The sequence below is a fragment of the Calliopsis andreniformis genome, chromosome 9 (genome assembly GCF_051401765.1).
Source record: "Calliopsis andreniformis isolate RMS-2024a chromosome 9, iyCalAndr_principal, whole genome shotgun sequence".
Lineage (NCBI taxonomy): Eukaryota > Metazoa > Arthropoda > Insecta > Hymenoptera > Andrenidae > Calliopsis > Calliopsis andreniformis.
Window position 1 is genome coordinate 19122421 of NC_135070.1, and position 22613 is coordinate 19145033.

The 22613-nt window shown below is 43.5% G+C and overlaps 1 protein-coding gene and 1 long non-coding RNA gene across 3 annotated transcripts; one reads left to right on the top strand and one right to left on the bottom strand.

Moving 5' to 3' along the window:
- Positions 1–9939: 9939 nt before the first annotated feature.
- LOC143183273 (transmembrane reductase CYB561D2) lies at positions 9940–13206 on the top strand. Of its 2 annotated transcripts, none has more exons than XM_076384790.1 (3): positions 9940–10159; positions 11656–11902; positions 12674–13206. In XM_076384790.1, the coding sequence occupies exons 2-3, from the start codon at positions 11672–11674 to the stop codon at positions 13172–13174; spliced, it is 732 nt and encodes a 243-aa protein (XP_076240905.1). In that variant the 5' UTR covers positions 9940–10159; positions 11656–11671; the 3' UTR covers positions 13175–13206. The 2 variants fall into 2 exon arrangements, with proteins under 2 accessions (XP_076240905.1, XP_076240903.1); XM_076384788.1 differs by having other exon boundaries at positions 11659–11902.
- Positions 13207–15742: 2536 nt separating this feature from the next.
- LOC143182991 (uncharacterized) lies at positions 15743–22049 on the bottom strand. Its single transcript, XR_013002544.1, has 2 exons — positions 21922–22049; positions 15743–16849 (listed from the first exon to the last, which is right to left on the bottom strand). It is a non-coding gene; the product is annotated as an uncharacterized LOC143182991 (long non-coding RNA).
- Between the last annotated feature and the right edge of the window lie 564 nt (positions 22050–22613).

Consider the following 22613-nt stretch of genomic DNA (forward strand, 5'->3'; position numbering starts at 1 on the left):
AAAATATTGTGTGTTGTATTTGCCAATGTAGTCAATAGTAATGGTTTAATCTATGATTGGCACAAAGCTCATCTGACTGTATGTAATTGATCGAGTTAACGATGTATGATAGTGGTAGCGTGCAATAGTTTTTTATTGAACGCTCGCATGGTTGGGTTACAGTACCTACAGTTATCGAGTGCTCGTGTACCGATTTGCACGTGCAGGGAATGATTCGGGGGATACAGATATTATTAGAGATTATAACTGTGCTTGAGAGTTAATATAGAAAGTACTCATGTATTCATTTGGTCGTACTAATTGCATTCTTTTGACTCAATTAATAGAGGATTATTCTCCCGTTTTGGGGGAGTTACTTTAAGACGCACAGAATCTTTGAAGTAATCTCTCTAAGTAGTTCTCAATTTCGTAGATATTCAACAGCTAGTTCTACAAAGAAGCTCCTTTAAAATTCTCGAAAGGGTATCCTGCGTTGTGAGTTCGCGCGCATGGTCGATTTCGACTACTAATACTTGTTCATCGAACAGGCTCGATACGATTTCGTTCGTTTCGGCATCGCAACCCTTTATAGGCTCCATTTCCGTAAGTACCGGCACTAAAGCGACGACAACAACAACAACAAGCAGATTTGGCCCTACTGCGTTGACGCTGGTTAAAGGACACGCGGCTTATCTCCTTAATACTCGTAATACTTTGCCTTTGCCTAGGTATTAAAAGCAAATACATTTACGTCGAACGACCCCATTTCCATCACGCCCCCAACACACAGCTATTGTGGCATTAGAGCATAAAGACGATTCTCCTGACCCCGTTTACGTTTTTCGGTACTCCTGAGCTGCCGACACAAATACCATTTGCTCCAACTTCTGTATATTCATCGACTATAGTTACTTGCTGGATTTCGCCAACATTTAGAAGGAAAATCGATAATTTTAGCTGGAGACTTAACATTAAGGAATGTAAAGTATTGATAAATCGAGCAAGATTTAGATAGTCGATGCAATTTTAAGTCTTTCAGATTATATTTTAATTACCTAAAATTGCATCCACTTCACATCTATCGATAAGATTAATCGAAGAAAAATTTCTATCAATCTGTACGTCCACAAAGCACTCTGTTATCAACGAAAAATATTTTTTTTAAGCCAGAAAAACAAAATCAGTATCTCTCTTTCCACAAAAATTTCGAGTGCGTACCGAATCAGTTTCCCCCTCTTTGCGCAGTGGTCAGAGGCATTTGTAAAAAGCTAAGGTGATTTACAAAGAGGGTGGAGCGATGTTTGCGCGGGAGGGCTTCGATTCGAGTTTCGCGGTTGGATTTAACGCGGACATATGTCAATGTTTGCCCTCTGGCACACGCGTTTTACGCTCATCTGGTTACTTCGTCGGCTACGGACCCTTCTTTTCGTTCAGATGACCGTAGATCGGCGCCCCTACCCTCCTTGGTTCGTTCGGCAGGCGTGAGAGAAACGAGCGCGCGGAGGGAGCAGCGATTTACATACCACTTGAAATTCAATTGGAAATTAGATGATAGGCAGCCAGGCGACCGCGAGCGCCCCGGAAAACGATGAAACATCCAAGTTTAACTCGCTACGGCTGTGTAATCTTCGACTTGACTCCGACTAACGAGAGAAACTTCGAGGGTACACATCGGGCCCGTGTTCTCAACTATTTGCTCACGACATTTGTCCCCGTCTTAAGTTTCTGACTTTCTCGAGGCGAGACCTATTACACTGTACCTCCTCTTCGAGTGCTGCACCAAGTGCATAGCGCGGAGAGGGATCGGAGTTCTGCTTGTCGGTGCAAAGGAGGAGAGGCATTGTGTGAAATGGTACGTTCAACGGAGTTACGCGAAGAGGTGAACTTCTCTGGCAGTAATGGCTGCGATTCGGGGATGGCAGTAAAACTTCCTAAATAAGTTCCAAAATTAAACTCATCGTAAATCGTTATCAATTAACGAACTCATTACTGTAAGAACTGTGAAATGCAATTTATATAAAGGTTTTCAAGTTTATAATATTTTACGTGAAATTATATCTAAGATATTAGAATGATGAAAGAATTGAATGCATGAAAAAATACTTATTCTAAAAATATGTATATTTTTCATGATGGAAGTCGTACATTTATTTTATGAGAGCGCTGAGTAATATGTGGAAGGAGAAACGAAAGTTTTTAAGGGCCAAGCTCGAGCGTGGTTTATAGACATCCGTAGACCTCAAGAGGAGGTGTGAATAGAGCGTTCTCGGTAATGAGGAACCTACTGGCTAAGCAGCCAACCATCCAGCAGCCCATCTATCTAGCCAACCCCGTGTTTCATCCCCCCATATCCATTCTCCATCCGTTCCTATCCCTTGGCGTTCCTTCTTCACACCCAACCCCTGAACCGGCCTCTGGCACTGGTGTTGCCTCTGATACTGCGGACCCTCTCTTCCACGCCTCGGGTTTGTTCGCATCACAGCCTCCATTTTAACCTCTGTTGGCAGAACGATGGTCTTCGTCTGTGAAAGATAGTGGAGGAGGCGGAAATACGGTACCACTGAAGAAATTGCTGGTTTCCGAGTGGACCAAATGAACAACTATGTTTTACAACTTTTAGATGGGAATCACAGTCAGTTTTCTAATTTATTTTTCTACAGAAAAATTACAATTTTGAGAACATATCTCGACATTTATATTTCTTTGAAATCATCAGATCACAACTTTACAATTCCACCAAAAAATTCAGTCCACGCTATTTTCCAAATACAAATTTTTTCTACCGATTTCCTGTTCACCTTTCTCGACCAATTTCCATGACACTCGTTAATGCATCCCGACCAAGTTTCTCGCCGCGACCAGAACGGAATAAATCGCGGAGTCGATGGGAAGACAAAGCAGAGAAGTCAAAGAGGACCGAGGGGGTCGGAGGGGCGAACGAAGGCAGATCCTCGCGGGATCGGAGAAGGAGGAGAGCCAGAAGAGGTAGGCGGGAACGGAGGAATCCTTTAGTTAGGTTGGAAAAGCGTAGACAAGGCTGGAAGTTGAAAGGATTCCCCGGATTAAGACGCGATAACGAGCTTGGCTCGCTCTCGAAAAGCCACCCCTAAGAGGATCACGAACGACGCCGATTCCGTGATTGGCTGATTATCCGGCAAAGTAATACCCGGCGGTTTATTGTTTTCCCGATCTGACACTTCAACCCCACGGACAAGAGATTCTCCACTTGGTAACACCCTTCGCGTACATAAGAGAGAGGAAAGATGCTGCAAAAGTAACTCCTGGCGCATAGAAAACGATAGCAATTAGATAAATTGCCGAGCAAGAGGGATAATCGAGTCTCTTTGAAGCGTTCGTTACTCGACGGCCACGTAACCGAAGACAGTTCTTTTTCCCATCCGCGGGAAACAATTGACCGTCAGTAAGACGCGCGTCGGGAAAAATGTCCTCGAGATCTCTGGCTTTCAACGATGGAAAATACGAGTCGAAGCAGCGCGCTGGGCGTTCCTGTTTCACGGAGGATTGGCAGGCGGACGCGACAGTGGAAAAGGACACCCAATCGAAAGACAATGGACTTCAACCCCCTGAAGGGAGACCTTCATACACACGTCACGTCACCTATTATTGCGATAACAGCTAATCATCGGGGATCCCTTGTTCCGCCGCGTTATGAGATCGAATGAGAGTCGGGACGAATTGGAAAAGAAGGCGACACCCTGTGCGATCAGAATTGATTGAAATCGTAATCTAATTTCGCGGTTATTTAAACTGGATTTACATGGATAAAACTTAATCAAGCGAGCATCTACTCTAAAAATTGAACAGCCTTATTTTCTCAAAAACATAGACTCGTGTATATCGTTGAAGATTCCAGCGCTGCCGAAAATGCAGGATATCTTGAAGGAACGAAAGAAACTCCATCGAAGTCTGAAGTCGTTTGGTCAGTCGGTCGACGAGGATCTCTGAGAGCGCACGTAAATTGAAAGGAAGACTCGGCGAAAGGAGGAGGAAGAGGGTCTTTCCGATGGGGTGAGACAGATTGTTATACCTAAACAAATCGGGAGGGGGATTGTTTGCAGTGGCATCGTTTTACGCATGAGGCCGCGACCGTTCTTTATTCCTTTCTCGATTCTCGAGAGCCGATGCCACTTGAACGAGCTGGAGTGCAGGCGAATGCGATAGAGGGAGCAGGAGCAGTAGCAGCTAGAAATAAAGGTGGAGGAAGGACAGAAGGAGAGAAAAGGGAGTCGCGAGTCGGTATTCGTCGGTAGGTCGTCGGTCACCCCCGCAGGTTAGCTTTGATCTATGCCGGCCTCGAAAGCCAGCTCGATCCCCCCGCGCGCTCCACTGTTATTTTATCCACTTGGAGAACGCTTCAGAGAGTCGAAGGTACTCTTAACCGTGCATGCTCTCGTCCTCTGGTAGTCATCGTTGGTAAAGGAATGACGCCTGTGCGATTGTTTTTTCCTATCCAACCCCCGTGGCCGGAGAGGGCTCGAGCGACTCGTGTCACTGTGATGGATCATCGCGTTCTTTTTTTCGGCTTCTGTTTATCAAACGAACTCATTGTCTCGTTAGGGAGGCCGTGCGCAGCCGAGTCACTGGACCAGAGCGTCCTTGCCGCGAGCGATAGACGCACGAGAGGGCAGCTATGAAAAATTTCCCTAACTAGAGGGACCTAGAGTCCTATTGTTTTCCCAATTGTTGGAAGAGTCATCGTTTTTGTGTGCCAGCAATTTCCTCGACAAATTTCCGCGGGGGACAAACGGGCAAATTATTTGATAGGTAGCAGAGTGTCTGTGAAGGTGTCCTCCGAGGAATATCGAGCGGCGACGCCAGCGTCGCACCTAAAACCGGCTTAAAAGACGACAATTAGATGACGTGGTCGTAGTCGGTGTAGCTGGATTCTCCATATTCATGGGAGATCAGCGCGCGTTTAGTCAGGAAAGGGGGGACGCCGGTAAGTTGATCAAAGGCTCAACTGCGATGTCGAGGTCCTCACAGCCCCTGCGAACCTTTCGCTCTTTATTACTCAAACAACTCCCGGCCGCCCGAAGCTCAACTGTACTTTTCAAATAATGACCCCGTCATATTGTATACCTTTGCATTTTTGCATTAACAACCGGGCGCGCTTTCTTTAATGTTTCGAGTTCTTCGTTTGGCCGCCGCGTATCGTTTTTGCTCCCCAAGGTGCGGACAGGAGGGGGCAGCCAGAGGAACGAAAGGCCTTTCATCGAGACTTCTTCCTTTTCAGTCACAGGATTTGCTGCAGCTTCCTCTTCAAGGAAACGACAGGCTTGTCGCCTTCTGTGAGCACTTTGCTACTGTCACGTCAAATTTATGCAGGGATTCGGCATTACTTAGGAAACAGAAGAGAGTTAGGAACTATAGTTCCTCTGTGCGATCAAAATATTCTATCTCTACTGAACTCTTGAACTTGAGCAAGTGTCTCAATGGCAAAATTTCTGGCAATTCCTTGTACCGTCGGCTAGAGTACTCAGAACTCATATATTCAGTCTATACTCAAACAATGTTGTCTGCATCTACTTATACTTGGACAAACGTTCAGTTGTACTTTTTATTGTCATAACGCCGAATCTCAATAATCTTGAATAGAAAAGAGTGTTGAATAATTAAGACTCTCTTGGTCTAGATATCTCAAGACATGAATCTTCCCATCACGGAAAACTTTTAAAGCTCTCTGAAATTATGAAACACCTGACTGCAAACAGGTGTGACAGGGCACCGTCCAGTTTAATCTGAAGCAGCATAGCGAGTGAGCGAGGTCCGACACGACGACGCTGCTTCAGTGGTTCCATCGAGGCACGAGCAAGGGGAACGAGATCTTACATGTCCGTCGATCCTCTGGTGTAACGCGGGACCACACGGTCGACACTCCTGCCCGACGGAAACTCGAAATGGAATTAAACGCACATTTCCCAGCCGTGTGGCTGGGCTTCCTCTGCACGTTTACACGCAGACAGGCGAGCACACTCGGCGAAAAGGTCGCGCAGCGGCACGCCGCCATTTAATTACGCCTTGAAAAGGTTGGTAGGCAGCAGACAGGTCGGGAGGTCTGTAGGTTGATACAGCGGAGCCAGTAAAGGCCGAATGTATACTTACTTCCGTCCTTGCGGACTCCGGCCGTACCTCCTGGCTGCTTCGCCCAGTGCAAACATGGATATGAAAGGTTAAAGCTTGCCCCTTTGGCAAAAAGCCTTCCAGGACTTCCGTCCCCGGCCGTCTTTCCGTCTGACTGCGAATCCCAGAATGGCTGCGATAAAATTTACTCTTCTCTCGTGACAGAGAGAGGGAGATTACAGTTATCCTGCAAAGCCACATCGCCATCATACAAATTGAAACTGTTTCTCCCCACGCTCGCTTCGCCCCTCTGCCCTCCTCTCTTTCTCCGTAAATATGTAAATATCTTTGCTCGCGTCGCGATCTTCTATCCACCCCCTCCTCGTCTCTTTGTTTATTGTGACGCGCGCAAAGTCGCAATTAATTTCAGGCCTCGAGTGTCACCTGTCCCTTGGTGTTCCTTTTGTAGTCGTATTGCAACTAACTTCTCTCTTCTTTCTCGTTGAAGACGTTTCAAGGAAGTGTATTACATTTGCAGCATCCTGCTGGTAAAAGGATGTCTGTGTAATTTTCTATTGTGCCAGAAATATTGGGTCGCATGGAGATCCATGCAAGGCTGACTCGAATTGAAGGGAGACCTAGGAAATTGCAGTGTCTTCCGATCGACGATCTCTTTCCTGATGCTTCACTGGCCAGGGGACACAGAATTACATCAATCCTCGTCTCAATATACCTCCATACAAATATGGAAACTTTTATGTACCCCGATTCACGGTGCTGCAAGAGCGTATTTGTACTCGAATTTTTACCTACATTCCGATTCATAATGCGACGTGTTGCCTCGCAACGACGCAAGGTAGAAGACGGATTGAATGGGGAATATGATTTCGACGCACGCGGAGCGGAAGATATTCGACGTTTGCGGGGCCCCGGCCCACTTCGAGTAGATCCTTGCATTATGGGATTATCATTACGTGTGCCAAACGCCTATTATGGGGCGTAGACGTTTCTACCATGCCATTCAAGGATATCGGTTAAGGCGATTACATTCGGGGCTACCTGTACTCCGTGTTTTCCTTTGTTACGCGTTTCGACGAAATCATTTCATTGACATGAGGACATCGATTTTCGATTCTCCCAAGCGGTACCTTCCGGTCGTCATTTTTAACATATACATATGTATGTATGCAGATACGAAAATCGAAATAGATAGTTTTTTTCCTGGGGTCCTGAGAAGGAAGGGGGATTTTATCTTAAATGCGAGAGAAACTTATTCCTCGGTTCAAGTCGCTAATTTAATGCTGGCTCCCGGTTTCATCCCCTGGTGACTGAATTGCTGACATCTAGAGGCTGCAGAGGGTAGGCTCAGTCTATTTCTGTGAGGATGGGGATGAAACTCTGTCGGTAATCGAGGCAGCGTACATACCTTTTTCAAACATACCCCTCTGGAGGGTAAGTTACGAAGGGTAAAATCGTTTTTGCATCCGATGCTAACTAGCGGAGTTTCGAACCTGATGTAATCCACAATAGGTACCTTTTAGAAAGGTTTTCGCGAAATTACCTTGCTTCGGTAAAGGGAATATCTTCGCCTGATCTAGAGGACCACAGAAACCACCCCTATGAATAATTCTCAGGGGATGAAACGGGCGAAGATGTCTCAGTAGGTAATCTCCACGTTATCGCGACACAGACGATATTCAATTTTGAAAAGTTCTAGCGTAAAGACTCGAGAGAAGTTACTTTCTCGCTCACTTTTTTCACCAAATATTGCTCTGAAAATTCGTGAAGTCTGAAACTGCGCGACAGACATCGATCGTATATCAGGCTTACTGCTGCGAAGGATTCGCAGGTAGAGCGAAGCGCCTTCATTTTAGGGCGGAATGGACGGCATAAACGTAAAGCGGGAGAGCCAGGAAAACAGTCCGTCAGGCTTAATGGAAACCTAAAAATAAATTTATGCTGGACGCTCAAAATGCAAATACGCGAGCGTGAAATATTCGAGCAACTTGGAAAAGTTTTCTGAGATACGTCTACCATAAAGATCTAGTTTTTTGTTCCCTTTTCTTTTTCCTTTCAGCACGCTGAGACACTCGCGCGAATCTTTATATCTTTCGCGCGATCGTTATCTAACGATAAAAATAAATCGTCCCCGTAGATGTTAATTATCGAGCCTTTGCTCCTAATTAAGAGTTCGTTAAGTCGGGGTTAATTAAAATTGATAAACCTCTATCGCAAGTACTTCACTAATTAATTTTATTTCAGACGCTTTTCCCTTATTTTCCTTTTCACTGCTTCGACGATGACAAGAACCTTGCCCCGCAGAAATGATCGGTTTCAAAGATTTTTGTAACAGATCGACAAAAGGACTCGGTTGATAACGTTTCAGTGCACGTCAACTCCGCGAAGGTTACGATAAGTGTTTCATTTTATCTTGATTTAGAAATCAAAAACGTTATCTATACGTGAGAAATGACACACGCGATTAATAGGTTTTGAACAATGTCAATAATCATCGGAATGGATGCAGATGCTATCGAATTTAGGCTTGCGTAATGAAGCATATAGAAATTCGTCTGGCAATGAGATAAGTTATCGCTGCAGAGCTATAGTTATGAATACTGAAGGAACTGTTTCTTTTAGCGAAATAAATCTATCATCTGGAGTCGTTCAAAGCTCGTTATTCAGACCATTGAACTATATCTAGTTGAAATGGAGATTTAGAAATTTTTGAATTCCACAGGAGCGTGGTCTATATGCAGCTTTTACTATTTGTCCGTAACGTTAATTCTGCGATGAGGCTATTTAACAATTCTCCTGAATATTGTCCTCCATTGTCGCATTCCTGTTAACCACGGCGATCCGTATCTAGGTCGACAAAAGAATACAAGCACTTCGTAGCTAACATCATGAACAAAGGGTACGCTTCTTCATATATGTAAATATTTCAGCTTTATCTGTGAGGAGACTATGCAAATGAACCCTCAAAATACGAGAATAGCGTAATTCAATTTCGTCTCATTCGACAAAATTAATGCACAAAAGCCAGCGTTTGATATACCGCATTCTTATGTATTAGCACAACCACAGTGATGTCGAAAACAGCTCTTCAGAACGAAAGTATTTCACGAAATTATAGGACTCGGTACGCCCGCGAGCAACAGACGATATTTCGAAGCTTTGGAACGCGTGTCAGCCGAATAAAATCGTGCTCCATCAGCAACGAATTAACTAATTCGATAGCGATATCTTTCTACGAACCCGTTATTCTATATTTTTCCACGAAACTGTAGCCAAGATAATTTCATTCCGTAATTAAAGTGATTATTAGCAAATAAATTACACAGCGTGCATTCTCCGTAGGCGGTCCGCGCCCCCCTGGCTAAATACGCTACCCGCTGATTAAATCAAAATAAATTGCTTGCTAAATACAACGAACTGGTCGTTATTTCTGGCGATTCCGATCGGTAACTGTATGCTACCCAAATGCGGTTCCGACGAAAAGGTATGCGTATTAATCTCGATTAAATGCTTACCCATCGAACTTTTCCTATAATTCTATTCCAGGTTCGATCGAATCTAAATTCAATAATCTGATTTCAGCGAAATTGCGTCCGATTTGCATGCGGCGCTCCGATTGCCGGCAGGGACCAGCGCGCACCTGACGCGCCCCCGAACTTTACTAAAGGGTGAACGCGCGCGAATCCATCGCGGTCGCGATCGCTCGCGAAATACAGCTCCTATATTATCGATGTCACGAACCTACGTCCCGCGTCCTATCTTTAATTAATAAGAGTCGACGATCACGTGAGCTTGACGCCTCGCCGTTCCAATTATCTGCATCGTTTCTTCCGCGCGGGGAAAGAGAAAAAATGTGTTCAATATTGCGGCAGAAGCGGAGCTCCAGTCGATTGAGATTTCCTCAATTAGTATGACAGCGATCGCGCACTTGGTCCGTCATTGATGTTCGCTCCACGACGACGTGTTCGTGAATCGTGCTGAATTCACGCGGATCTGTGCGCCGCTGTGTCATTTAAATAAAAAGAAAAAAAAGAAAGAAAGAGGCGTCCCTGTAATTTCGCGAAGGAGAACGAGCTGTTTGGTGAGTTAACGAGCCGTTTAAAATTCAGCGAAATTTCGGTTTTTCAACGACCGAGTCCCCAACATTCTGCTGGAATTTTCCGTGAACGAGCGTAATTGTTATCCGCAGCGTGCGCGATGCGGGGGTGTGGAGGAAATTTCGAAATTTGAAATTCAATTAAACGACGTCGTTTAACGAATCTCATTAGAAGTGATCCATAGCACGTAATTCGCGATAATAACCGCGAATAGTAGGTTTTAAGCGGTAGTTGCACGCGTATGGTCTTTCTGCAGGTCTTCGGGAACATTTTTGAGAAAAGTTGGGACGAAGGAAGCGCGCTAACGAACTATATTGTGGACAAAATAAATCGGAATGAACGTAACGTGGATGCGCCCCTGTAGTTGCGCGACCTGTGCTCGTCTTTCGGACGGAAGGAAACTTGTTTATTTTATTTACTGGCTTCAATCTGCTTGAACAGATTATGGTGGCTGGGAAGGAAAATATGTTCAGGAACTGGCTGTCTTTTTTTGTGAGACGAAACGACTTCGGCTTCTCGTCGATAGCGAGACAATTCCTTGTGCTCAAACGAATCGAAATTCTGTAAAAGTTTCTTTTTTCCTTCCTGAACAAAAGTTTGCTTTCAACAAAATCCATTTTAAAAATTTATCAGCAAGTACGGTTGTTTACGTTTCGCTAAAAACTTTTCTCGTTTGCTTATTGTGTACTGAATAATGCTGAAAGTTATTTTTACATTAATATAATCGATGATTTAAAGTAGGAGGTTCTTAAGAAAATGCATTTTCAAACGAATTCTATCTGGCTAAGAAGAAACAACGATTCTTCTTTGGTCAAGTGGTCGGGCACTCAATGAATTTCGATTCCCTTCGAAGCGAATCTTCCTCGTAGAAAAGGTGGTAGCTCCTACAATTCCCAGTTATTCTTTCACGAGAAATCACTCCGATTCGAGCTTCACCACTACATTAACATCGTATCTCGCGCATTTGTACAAGATCGCAAGAAGAGGAGTCTCGTTGATGGAATTGCATCGATAAATCAATTACACGGGAACGCATCAAGCCAGGAATTTCTATACGCCAGGTCGCACGACCCTTTACGTTTTCGTTTGCTTGGCTACGCGGGATCAACGAACTCATTTCCGTTTCTTTCGATCAGTGGCCCGATTTTAAACGGGTCAGTACCGCTGTGCTTTCCCCGATGTAATCACTCCGACACAAGCACCAACCCGTGTTCTACTTGTAATTCCCCTTATCTCACCTTGTAATTACTATCGCCGCATTGCTCTTTGACCATCGGTAAACATTCCGGGTCGCTGTCATTGAAGATTCCCCACCCGATACGCTATTGACGAATTTGTCGAGCGATACGGTGACGCTGGTATCCAAGTCAGATATCATCGAAACGCATTGGCGAATCAACGAAATATGGCCACCAGAAATAAATCTTTACCGTTTTTTTAGAATATATGACCAAAGATTACCTGATTTTTTGTGTACCAGCAGACGCGTCAGAAAAATGGAACAAAGGCCGATTTCACTGGAAGATGTCAAGGTGAATCTCCCGTCGACGAGTTCCGATAGCACGACGGAATTTGGTATACCATCCTCAAAGCGAAGCTTATGCTGCATATTCGCCTTCGTGACTGATCTTGTCAACCATATACTCATCGCTTGCTTGACACTGTTTCTTGGCTACTACTCATTCGTCGTCCAGGTGGATGTGCATGTTCTCTTCTGTAGTCTGGGGGTACGTATGTTAATCAAGTTTTTATGAAATAGTACATCATACGGAGCAAAATGTCGTATCACGATGTTATTACGAACTGGTTGAATCAAAGAGCGTCAGGATTGTGATTAATAATTCAGTCAGAGAAGAAAGGCATGTCTTTCTGCATGAATAAAATCGTTACGATTGACGATGACAGAGGTTCAGTGATCCATAACAGGTATTCTTTGAAAAAGACACTCAACGTGGAAAGTAAAATATAGGCGATCTTCAAAGCTGGAACACTTTGCCGCGTCAATCACAATATTTGACCCGATTCATCCAAACAATTTTATTCATGACCATTTTATCTTGTCACATTTTGACAAGCAATGTTGGAGATATCATGTATCCGGCAAAACAAGATTTTCATTTTCCAAATGAAATATTTTTACGATACGGTCGTTGAAAAAGTGGAAGCTTCTTTGGCTGCCAAGGGAAAAAGGGAAAGAGAAAGAGAAAGCATAGAATAGTCAGAGGAAGTTCGCGTAACCTTGCCCAAGAGTCTCGTCCGTGGTTCGAGGCGATTGCGCGCGATTCAAATTGCTCCATTTGTTTTCCACTTACACACTCGTGCGACGAGCTCTACGCGAAATCGAAATTCAAGAATGACCCTGGATCTAAAGGATCTCTGCTCATCCCTTAGAAGGGGGGGACCTCGTCTAACCGAGGTGGCCAAAGAACTTCTAACGACTTGGCTGAACGACTGTAACTTCCACCAGACCCTGACAACTCGATCTTACGTCCTTTCAGTACGTCCTGCTGATGTCAGAGGGCATCGTCGCATTGGCGGATGAAAGCATTTCAGCGAAGTTTCTTTCGCGGCGTGGAAACACTCACGTTCACTGGGTCCTGCAGGTCCTCGGTCTGATCTGCATCGTTGCTGGCGTAGGGGATATGTATAGGTATAAAACTGTTCACTACCGGTCGGTTCACGCGCTCCTGGGCATCAGCTCGGTCATCATCATGATCATCCTGACTCTCTGCGGTTACCCCGTCTTTATCGCTGGGAAACTTCGTAAACTGATTAGACCTGTGATCATCAAGTTCGGTCACAACTTCCTCGGTATATGCTGCTTCGTGCTCGGAATGGCTTCACAGTGTTACGGGTACAAGTACAACTGGCTGCTACGCATTACCGGGATACCGAACATTCAGGTGGTTTGTATAATCGTCACCGCGATTATTACGATACTTTCGGTGAGAAGTGCTTTGCCAACGCTCTGTCGACAGTTCACTATGATGCTTAAGTAAATCGAGAGAATCAGGGTGAAAAGCTGATGCGTCTGGAATATTTCAAACCTTTTCCTAAGTTGTAACGAGTGAAATGCCCGTCTCTGGCGAATTGACTAGAGCTGTTCTAATGCGTGGTCTGCGTGCCTGATTCACCTTCACAATCCACCTTCCAAGTTTTTTGACTTAAGCCAGTATCTAGATCAAGAGGTCCTTAGAACTCCTACGTAATCTGACCTGGATCCGAAGCTTGAATACTCTACCTTGTGAAAAACTACTTGGCTAGCTCTGTTTGTTCTATGCCCTTTAAAGCTCGTTGTTAGACGTATCCACTTGATCGATTTAGTGTCTTAACACCTTTAATATTTTCAGACGTTTAACACCTTTAACACTTTTTAAACATCTTTTAACACCTTTTAACACCTTTATCGCTTTTAACACTTTTTAACACTTCTAATACTTTCGATACCCTTAGAACCCTTAATATCATAACAGTTTACTCTTAATATTTTAGCGTTATGATGCCTTGATGGTTTCTCAGTTTCAAACCCTTCTAGTTTAAGTTTATGTCAAATTCGTTTAAGGTCAACTCATACGTTTGCACAAATATCGTAAAAACAGCGGACCATAAGATTAGAAATGCTTCCGTAGAGTGAAATAAAAGGAAATGTATATATATCGCGGTATGTTGATTCAATAAGCGTTACAGAATTCTCTTAAGGGCATTTCATGCATTATAACCTTCCTGTTACGATTACATTAAGACTTTGTCGCAACCTGGGTTACTGTGTTGATCTAAAGCTTCTATTTTGGATTCCATTTCCATAACAACATAGAATGATATATCTATAGATATATTTTAGATGCAAATATTGTTGTTTGTGGCATCATAGTTTGATTCTTGGTACGGTGTTTCCCGATAGACGAGGAAATCCAAGCAACACGAGCTAGAAAATACATGTACGACGTAAACGTGTTACGCGCGATTCAAATACGTAATCACAGCTCAATTATATAACGACATATTATCGGTCAATATTCATAATATCCTATTACTATTTAATTACAATTTGGCACAACTAGGACAGTTAGTTCCTCGAAACGATAATCGGAATTCTTGTTATCGTTGTTTTTGTTATCAAATTATTATCTTAAAATGAGAAAAGGAAATACATCCATCTAACGCGATATGGAATTGAAAGAAATCACCTGACAGGCAAATGCATCACTAGATTGATGATACAATATATAAAATTAAATATTGAACGATATACTTACAAATCTTTGCATCAATACGTCTTTTACAATCTTAAATCAAAATTAATGAATGGTGCACCTACATAAAACCGTTCCAAGTGTTTGTAAGCTGATAGCTCTATAAACCTCGGTTCGTTGCAAGCAATATTTGCGGACCATATTTCCCAGGCTGTTATGTCGTTAAAATGCAAATGAATTTACTACCTAGTTTAATAGAAACGCTGATTCAATTAGCACGGCCCGTTTAAACCTAATCTTTCGCGTTTCGATTTTCTTGGTCGGATGATTAATATGTTCGCTGACACTCGATAAGCCGGATAAGACCGATCGAAGTGTTCACCCGACTCGCATTTATTCTGCGTGCAGCTCGCGCGAAAGGCGAAACCGTTTGAGACACGTAACGATATTTATTCGCTACATACGACTGATTGCCACCGAGTCGGAGGCACTCAGAGAAGAGCGCACTTCTATCTTCAAACACGCAATTGCATATTCGTGTCTAAGCAAACACATAAACGACGTTTACTCTGAATCAAACGCGAGCGCATTAATTAGATAGTTCGTGACCTCCCTTCTGCGTTATCCTTGTTGCCTCGTTGACTCTTTCTTTCATCGACGTCAAAGGATATTTTTAGTATCCTTTGCGTGTCCTAGTACGTATCACACAGCGTTTCGTTTGTAATTGATGAGGTGTGCCGAATGTTTAAATGAAGCTTGAATGATTTCGAGTGAAATTTGCTCTGTGCAACCTGTAGGAACGCATCACTTGATCTTGAATGTAATCTTTTTTTTCCGACGATTGTAAATGTCTTCGCATAAAATTTCGAATTACATAGCCGCTATCTCCGAGAAGCTCTCGTGGGTCGTGCTTCACCTGCACCAGTTGAAAAATATTTCCGTTTACGCGGGATCATCGGCGCGTAGAACACTCGACTGGTTTATATGACGGTAATTCCCGGTGTGGATTTCATGCTCTCTAAAATTTCGTTTCGTCGCGCTATCGCGCCCGCTTCCCGCGAATATTAATTGTTCCCGTTGCATTGTAGGATTTGAATCGCGCCTCTGATTATCACGTTTGCAAATATCGCCACATTTTCAAACTGTATACGATCGACAAAAAATAAACAAAAATGTTTTTTCCTTGTTTGCGATTCAACAAGTTTATTAATCTGTTATACGCCTTTACTATCATTGTTTACATTTGCCAATGCATTCCGCGTTTTAAGTGCTCTCTACGGGAAACCGGTGAGCACGTAGAAACCTAAAAATTATTGCAGTTGTAATATTTTGTATGCTTGAGTAAACATGAAAGAATAATAAACTTTTTTTTGGCACACTTCCTGTTGTTTCTCTTTGTCCTCACATTTATTGGCAAAATAACATAATTGGTATTCAAGTATACATAAAATGTGTCTTTAATAGATATTTGGATTCGCAATTCTAAATGTAACAGATTTCTCCGGAGAACAAGAAACCGTGTACATTCACATACAATTACATGAAGTAGCGCACGCCGAGATATGTAAAAATTTAATTAGAATTGCGATACGAAGTATTCATGGCAACGAAGACAGAATAAATGGTTTCGCAATTACGACAGACCGCCCACCGTGGCGCCGTCGCGTTACCACGTAAGTTATTATAAATATTAACGTTATTCAAGCAACTGGAGGGTATGTATACGCATGTAGTTTAAACTCCGTTAACGGGAGTTCACGTATTGTATGAATAATTCACAACTTACCATAAACTTATAACGTATTAAGAATTCAAAGCGTGTCTGTTAAATTCGTTTCAGCTATTTGAATTTTTCATAATACTAAAAATTCTTCTTGATCTCAGCGTGAATTTCCCAACGATCGACAGCAGATCGTCGTGTCACGGTTCCGTGATTAAAGGAATCACGAATCATTTTACCGAGGGTAATTGATACGACAAATAAAGCGGGTTATCAGTGTGACCGTGGAGAAGGTAATTAAGCAATTTGTTGCGACGTGTAACCATTGAAGGGTGTCGGAGAAATTAATTAAAGGAGACAAAGAGTTCTATAGTGGCGCCTACGAGCGTGACTACAGGAGTAAGGGGGAAATAATTTCCCATGAAAATGGAATAAAACAAAACCGCGTGGTGTATAAAACGAGAGCCATTCGACGCGCTTTTACGCGTGAACCTGAATGGTCAGCCTGTTACTATTGCCCACGGCGACGCCCCTCCATTATTGCCGCACGCAACGAGCCACCATCCCGCCTTAATCCACCGTTTTCCCAAAAAATATTCACCCGCCTTTTGTTCCACGGCCGTTCCTTTTTCACCGCTCGATGGCTCCATCGAATGGACGATTTATGCTGATGCATTTACGGCCGTCCACCGACCAACCCATTGTTTAGCAGCACGCGCTGTACATCACCGTCCGACGTCCACGCTCGGCCACGGATGTATCTGAAATTGTAGCGGAGGGCTTGATCACATTTTAATGCATTGTATGCCAGATGAAATTTTCGATTCCCTGAGAATGTTTGGAATTCTCGGACTACCTTCTTTTCTTACCAATTTTGCGGTATTGTTAAATGCCAGGTTCTATATATTTAGTTTCCAAAAATAATACAAACTTCTGAATAATGTATGAGGTTTTTCATGTGGGTTGGTGGGTAGAGTTCTGTATTAAGCTGCGTAAGCTTTGGAGTTTCGTGATTATGGAACATGAAGCGTAAGTAATAATATTCATTTTATTACAATATGCATACCCAGTGACGAAATTTACCATTAGTTTATATTATATAAGTATATAAGTTTGATAGAAGGGTTGGATAAGTTAATATGACTAGTAATAGGTATAACTTCTCGGCCGGTCTGACCATGGCTTACTGTTTCTACTTACTGCGTGAAACAGTACGCATTAAAAATGGTACAATTCTAACAATGTATCCCCATATATCCTACTGAATCGAATCTACCGTAAATATTGCTTCTGCTGCCATTATTGTCCACATTTACAAATCCAGAGTACAAGTAGAAACGGTGAGTTATAGTCAGGCACAATTCATTCGTCAAGCCGTTTTTCAGGGAAACGACCCATCAATTAAAGATTCTTTCTCCACATTTTCGATTTATTTTTGCATTTCAGTTTCAACTTCCATCCGCACACATTCGTTTCCTATAATAAAACACAAAGCATTCGAAAAATTGAAAATGCTCTCCCGCGGGCTATACGCATCCACAATAGGCTATCGCGTTTGGCAATTTTTTTTATTCAATAGCGTAATAGTAACAGACGATGAGTTTCGTAGAGCCTCGCGAAGAGACCGTCTGCAACAAAGCGTGTCCGCAGTTCAAGAAGAAAAACTGGAAGGCAAGTTTTCCTGTCGTCAAGGTGAACGAAACGCGTCCCGCGAAGTTTGGCCCACTTCAGAGTCTCCCTAGTACAGCATTCGCGGACTGGAGTCGACTAAAATCGCGGGCAACAACTTTTATAATCAGTATCCGACAACGACATCGGCTCGGGACGAAGTTACTTTGCGCGCACGACGGCAGGACGAGTTTCCTCGGCCACGAGACGAAATTCCGTGGTTCCGCTAGATCGAACCTAACGACGTCCACCCCCTTTGCTCTCGCAAGCACCGCGACGGCAATAACGATTCGGAAATTTCTCTGTACCGCGAGGGAACGGAATGTACATTGTTAATCCTGCGAACGGGCAAAATGGGAATTAACGGGAGCGAATTTCTCATCGGTTTTGGCTAGACGGCCCCTCCAATAAGTGCGGTCTCGAATATAGATAGTCACCAGAAGGGGATTGTATTATAGGATATTCGTTCCGTTGGTAGTTCGAGGTCCGTGTAATCCTCGATGAAACATTTAAATTCCCGGACAGATTTAATTAGGCGGAAAAAGGTAGAATAGAAAGGGAGGAGAGTTTCCACATAGCGGTGACGAGTTTCCATCGGAACGTGACACTGTTAATTAATTGAAAGGGCCTATGAACGATAGACTGCACCAGCGATTTTTCGCGACCCGCTCACTCGGCAACAGATGTCTTCGTTATTCTTTTAATTAACATACGCGATACCGCGTAATAAACGCGGACCACGAACGGTCCCGCGATATTGCCGCTGTGTCCAGCAGTTTCATTTTTTCCTCGTAAATCGTCTAGTCCCGATATCGGCCTTCCTATACATATGCATGGCAAAGATCGAATCTCGTCATAGTTATCGTCCGTTTGGCCGCGATATCGGATCGGAATCAATTAATGTAAATCAAAAGCCGCGAACGAAAGCGGGCAATCGTTCCGTCGACGAGAAAGGACTGGGGCGGCGAGGCGAGGCTCGAGGCCGATATCTCGTGGACACGTACGCAAGATTACGCGACCGTTGGATTGGATCGCGTACGTGAGGCTGAATTATGTCCACGGGGCCGCAAGTTGCCGGACGTACGGACGATAGCGGCTCACGGAACGGTTATGTTTCATTCGGTTGTGGTCGGTTAATGGACCGATGCCGATCGTGGGGAGCTAGTTTCAAGGCTAAAGGATTTTCCAACTGGCTTTTTCCTTACGACGTTAGAGCTCGTGGCTCTGCGGCGAATAGAACGCATATTGGATGTTTTCCTGGCTCGAAGCGCACCAAGTCTTTGAGCACCGTGACTTTGTGTGCGCGGAGGAAATGAAGATGCGAAGCACTGTTGCCGAAACATGTGAGACGGCGGATTAAGAGGAGCTTCTTCGGGGATGCTGCAATTTAGAGCATGAGATATACTGTTGGCTGAAATATTCGAATCACTTATCAAAATTGTGCTTTTATGATAGCGAACGTCCAGTAGCGAACTGGAGTTGAAATTGATGCTTTGAGAGATAATGGTATGGAGATAATGGTTCTGTTTTTTCATATCAATTATCGAAGAATGAATACATGGAGCTCGTTTGCGTAGAGAGAAAATGAATATTTCACTTTATTTATAAAGTAACTAGCTCATAATTTATATTTTTAATTTATTAACACCTGTTATTTTATACCGCTCAATCGAAATTTAAATACAACACAGTAAAAAGGAGTTATAAAATATCTGGTGAATTTTATATATGACTCAAAAAACATTGGAGTGTGGGTAAATAGTGAGAAACCTGAGTGAATATAGTAACACGAATGCGGTTTTATTGTAATATAAAGCTATGAATGTATTGTAAACCTCAAATATGTGAAATTCAGTTAAATATTAATTCTTCCTACATTATCACAGTGAAACGTTGAATATTTTCTCGTCCATCGGTGCAAAAAATTGTCCATCAGAGTGAATCAAATTTACCAAAAAACAACCCTTCTAAATATACTTATCTACTTTGCCTCGTGACACACCTCCCTTCTCTTGATTGAATTAAACAGTGGATTCATCCCCAGATCTGTGTAGTTCCTCTCCACAACGCGGTTGTCACTGTTTGGGATGAGCAAGCGCAAACTGCCTCCTTTTGAGACGAGCACGCTGGCATTTTGTCCTTCAAAAAGGACGCAAGTTACATACAGAAGCCTCAAATAGTATTTACCAACGGTCGAAGGGGTTCAAGAGGGGGACAGTTTGCGAAGCGGTGAAGAGCAAACACACGACTCCGCTTTGAACGATTTCCATCCATCGATAGGACTTTCTGCACATAGACCCGAGAATCTTTGGACTAGGTGGTGCAATTAGTGTAACGAAAGAAACGCGTTCGTCTGAACGTTTTGCGCCTCTCCTATCGAGCATTTTCCTGGGAAATTCGATCGTGCAACAGTACGGTTATTTTTATTCGCGACGCTTTCTCCATTCGCGTGACGGAACATCCGCTATTCCCTTTCCGCTGTAACGCCGGGAGAAATAGATTTAAACTACGGGAAACAGGATATATAAATCATTTATGCAAGTATAATTCTTCTTCGGAATAAAATACGTGCCAGTCGTGCCGCGTAATCTTTGTCACCTGAAGCGTTTCCTCTCGTTCCCACAGTTCCTCCCAAAAAAGCCAGACCTTCCGTGAGAATGCATCGACATCGTTTCGTCTTCAGGAAAAGGGTGCTTAATATTTCCGAGCACCCGGTATATAGAGCAAAACAGACTTTCCCATCGTAGCCACAATATCAACAAGTAATATCTCGAGGAAGAAGTTGGGATTCCCGGGACGCGCGCACGAAGCTCCGATAACGACGAAAACGAAACATCGGCGACAGCGATACGAGGGGAAAAAGTCCGATTCGGTGGAAAACCACAGCCGAGCGAATGACCGAGGCTTCCTCGAGCCTTCCACGAGCCTCTCACGAGCCTCCCACGATCGGCCGAGTATCGATGACGAGCGGGGTCGAGAAAAAAGCACGATCCGATAAACTTTCCGGAGCGCGGATCGATGTTCATTTACGTAAGAAGGAAGAAGTTCAGCTCCGACCGACGTGTACCGTTTAAAATCAAACGCGCACGACGATCGAGTTCTCGAACAACTTGGACTTTTTAGTCTCGCCCGACGAAACTTCACACGTGCACCGAAAAATTCTCCCCCGGTAGTCTTAAGAGCGCCGCTCCCTTTTACACTCGAAACTTCGTTTTCCGCCCTTAAATCCAGCCTTATGCAATCAATCCTGAACTGAGAACTTAGGGGTAGGCGGGGTTCAACCGCGGGAAACGCTGAAATCTCAAATCCACCCGCTTTATCGGAAGTTACGCTGGGTTTTCGCTGCGAGTTCTCAACAGTGGGATTTGTTAGTCAAAGCGCATGAAGTTAGACATTTCGTGTTCTCTGTTTTTCATCAATTGTCGTAATTTTATTTCCTATGTAGCGGAGATTCTGTTTTTCTTTCATTCCTGTTTTTGTACATATAGCCAAGGTGTGCTGCTGGCAAGAAAGGTTCAAACACAAGTGCTCCCATTTCTGGAATTAAAAATAATCAATAGCGGGATATCTAGGGTAACCTCGGATGAATATACAGATATTCAGCAGCACACGCTGCTTTTTCCAAATTTTCAGAGCTTCGAGTTCGGGAATTTTCAGAACCTTTTTATTTGTTTCAATATCTAAATTCCAATTCTTGGAATACTATCAACTGGGGACTGGAAAAATGTAGTCATATTCGTGCATATCTGGTTCTAAATTATTACTTGTTACGTATATGCAAATTACCGAAACATCTATGTCTCCTTGCCGCAGAATTCGTATTATTAAATACGCTATCATGTTATTAACCCTCAGGCATTCTGACTTCTCTGGACCACAATCGACCACCGTCAGTTTATTTTTGCTCTCTAACCAAAACAGTTGTGGAATTATTCTGAAATGGACCTTTTCGTACCTTCTACGCTACAATATTAATTATAACAGCAAAAGTTTTCGTTGATGTATAGTTCGCTGCACTCGAGAGACATGCGTCAGACATGCAGACTTAATTTGACACGAGAACCATGTCATTTAATCGTCTAGAATGTGAAACATCAATGTCGCAACCGTAACAGACACTTGTTCATCGGAAAATACGCGGTTAAAAAATTGCTGAGTGACTTACCTTGTCGCAGCAGTTTTCACACAGCGCCAGCACCGATTTAGACGAGATACCCGTCGATCCAAGTTATCCCATTTCCCTCTACGACCAGACCTTCGACTTTGAACGCTCTTCGTCACGAACGGCTCCGTTCGACGACATGATTTTCGATGGGGGAGACAGTGGATGCCAGACATCAGTTGGAAGCGTTCATGCCTGATTGAGTTTCATCGGCACTCGTTCGAAAATATCGTTTGATATCTTGCTGCGCGAAGGAACGGGACAAAGTACTGGGCAGGTGGAAGGAACCGTGAACGGTTTCTGTGAAAGAGATGCCATGGCTGTTTGAAAAACGATTTACTTGCGACGCTGAATGCACTTTTAAAATGCAGCCAGGCACGTTGAAAAAGAGATGCAATATTGTGAGGCAATGATATTCGCTGAAAACGCTTCCGAAGGTTATAGCTAACCAATGTCATTACTATAACACTGTGGATTCGGGTTCGAGTACCTACTCATGGAGATTGTAATATTTTAGAATAGTATTGTGTAGCGGACACAGTTCATTTCAATCTGGCTAGGCAACTGCACGTGCATGGCAGCGAAAACATCTAGTATTAATTTCACGTGCCATTTTCCTGCAGGCGATTTGTTAGATTAGTGACGTATTCGCGATTCTGTAGCCAAAACCACACAAGCTGGTTATAAATACATAC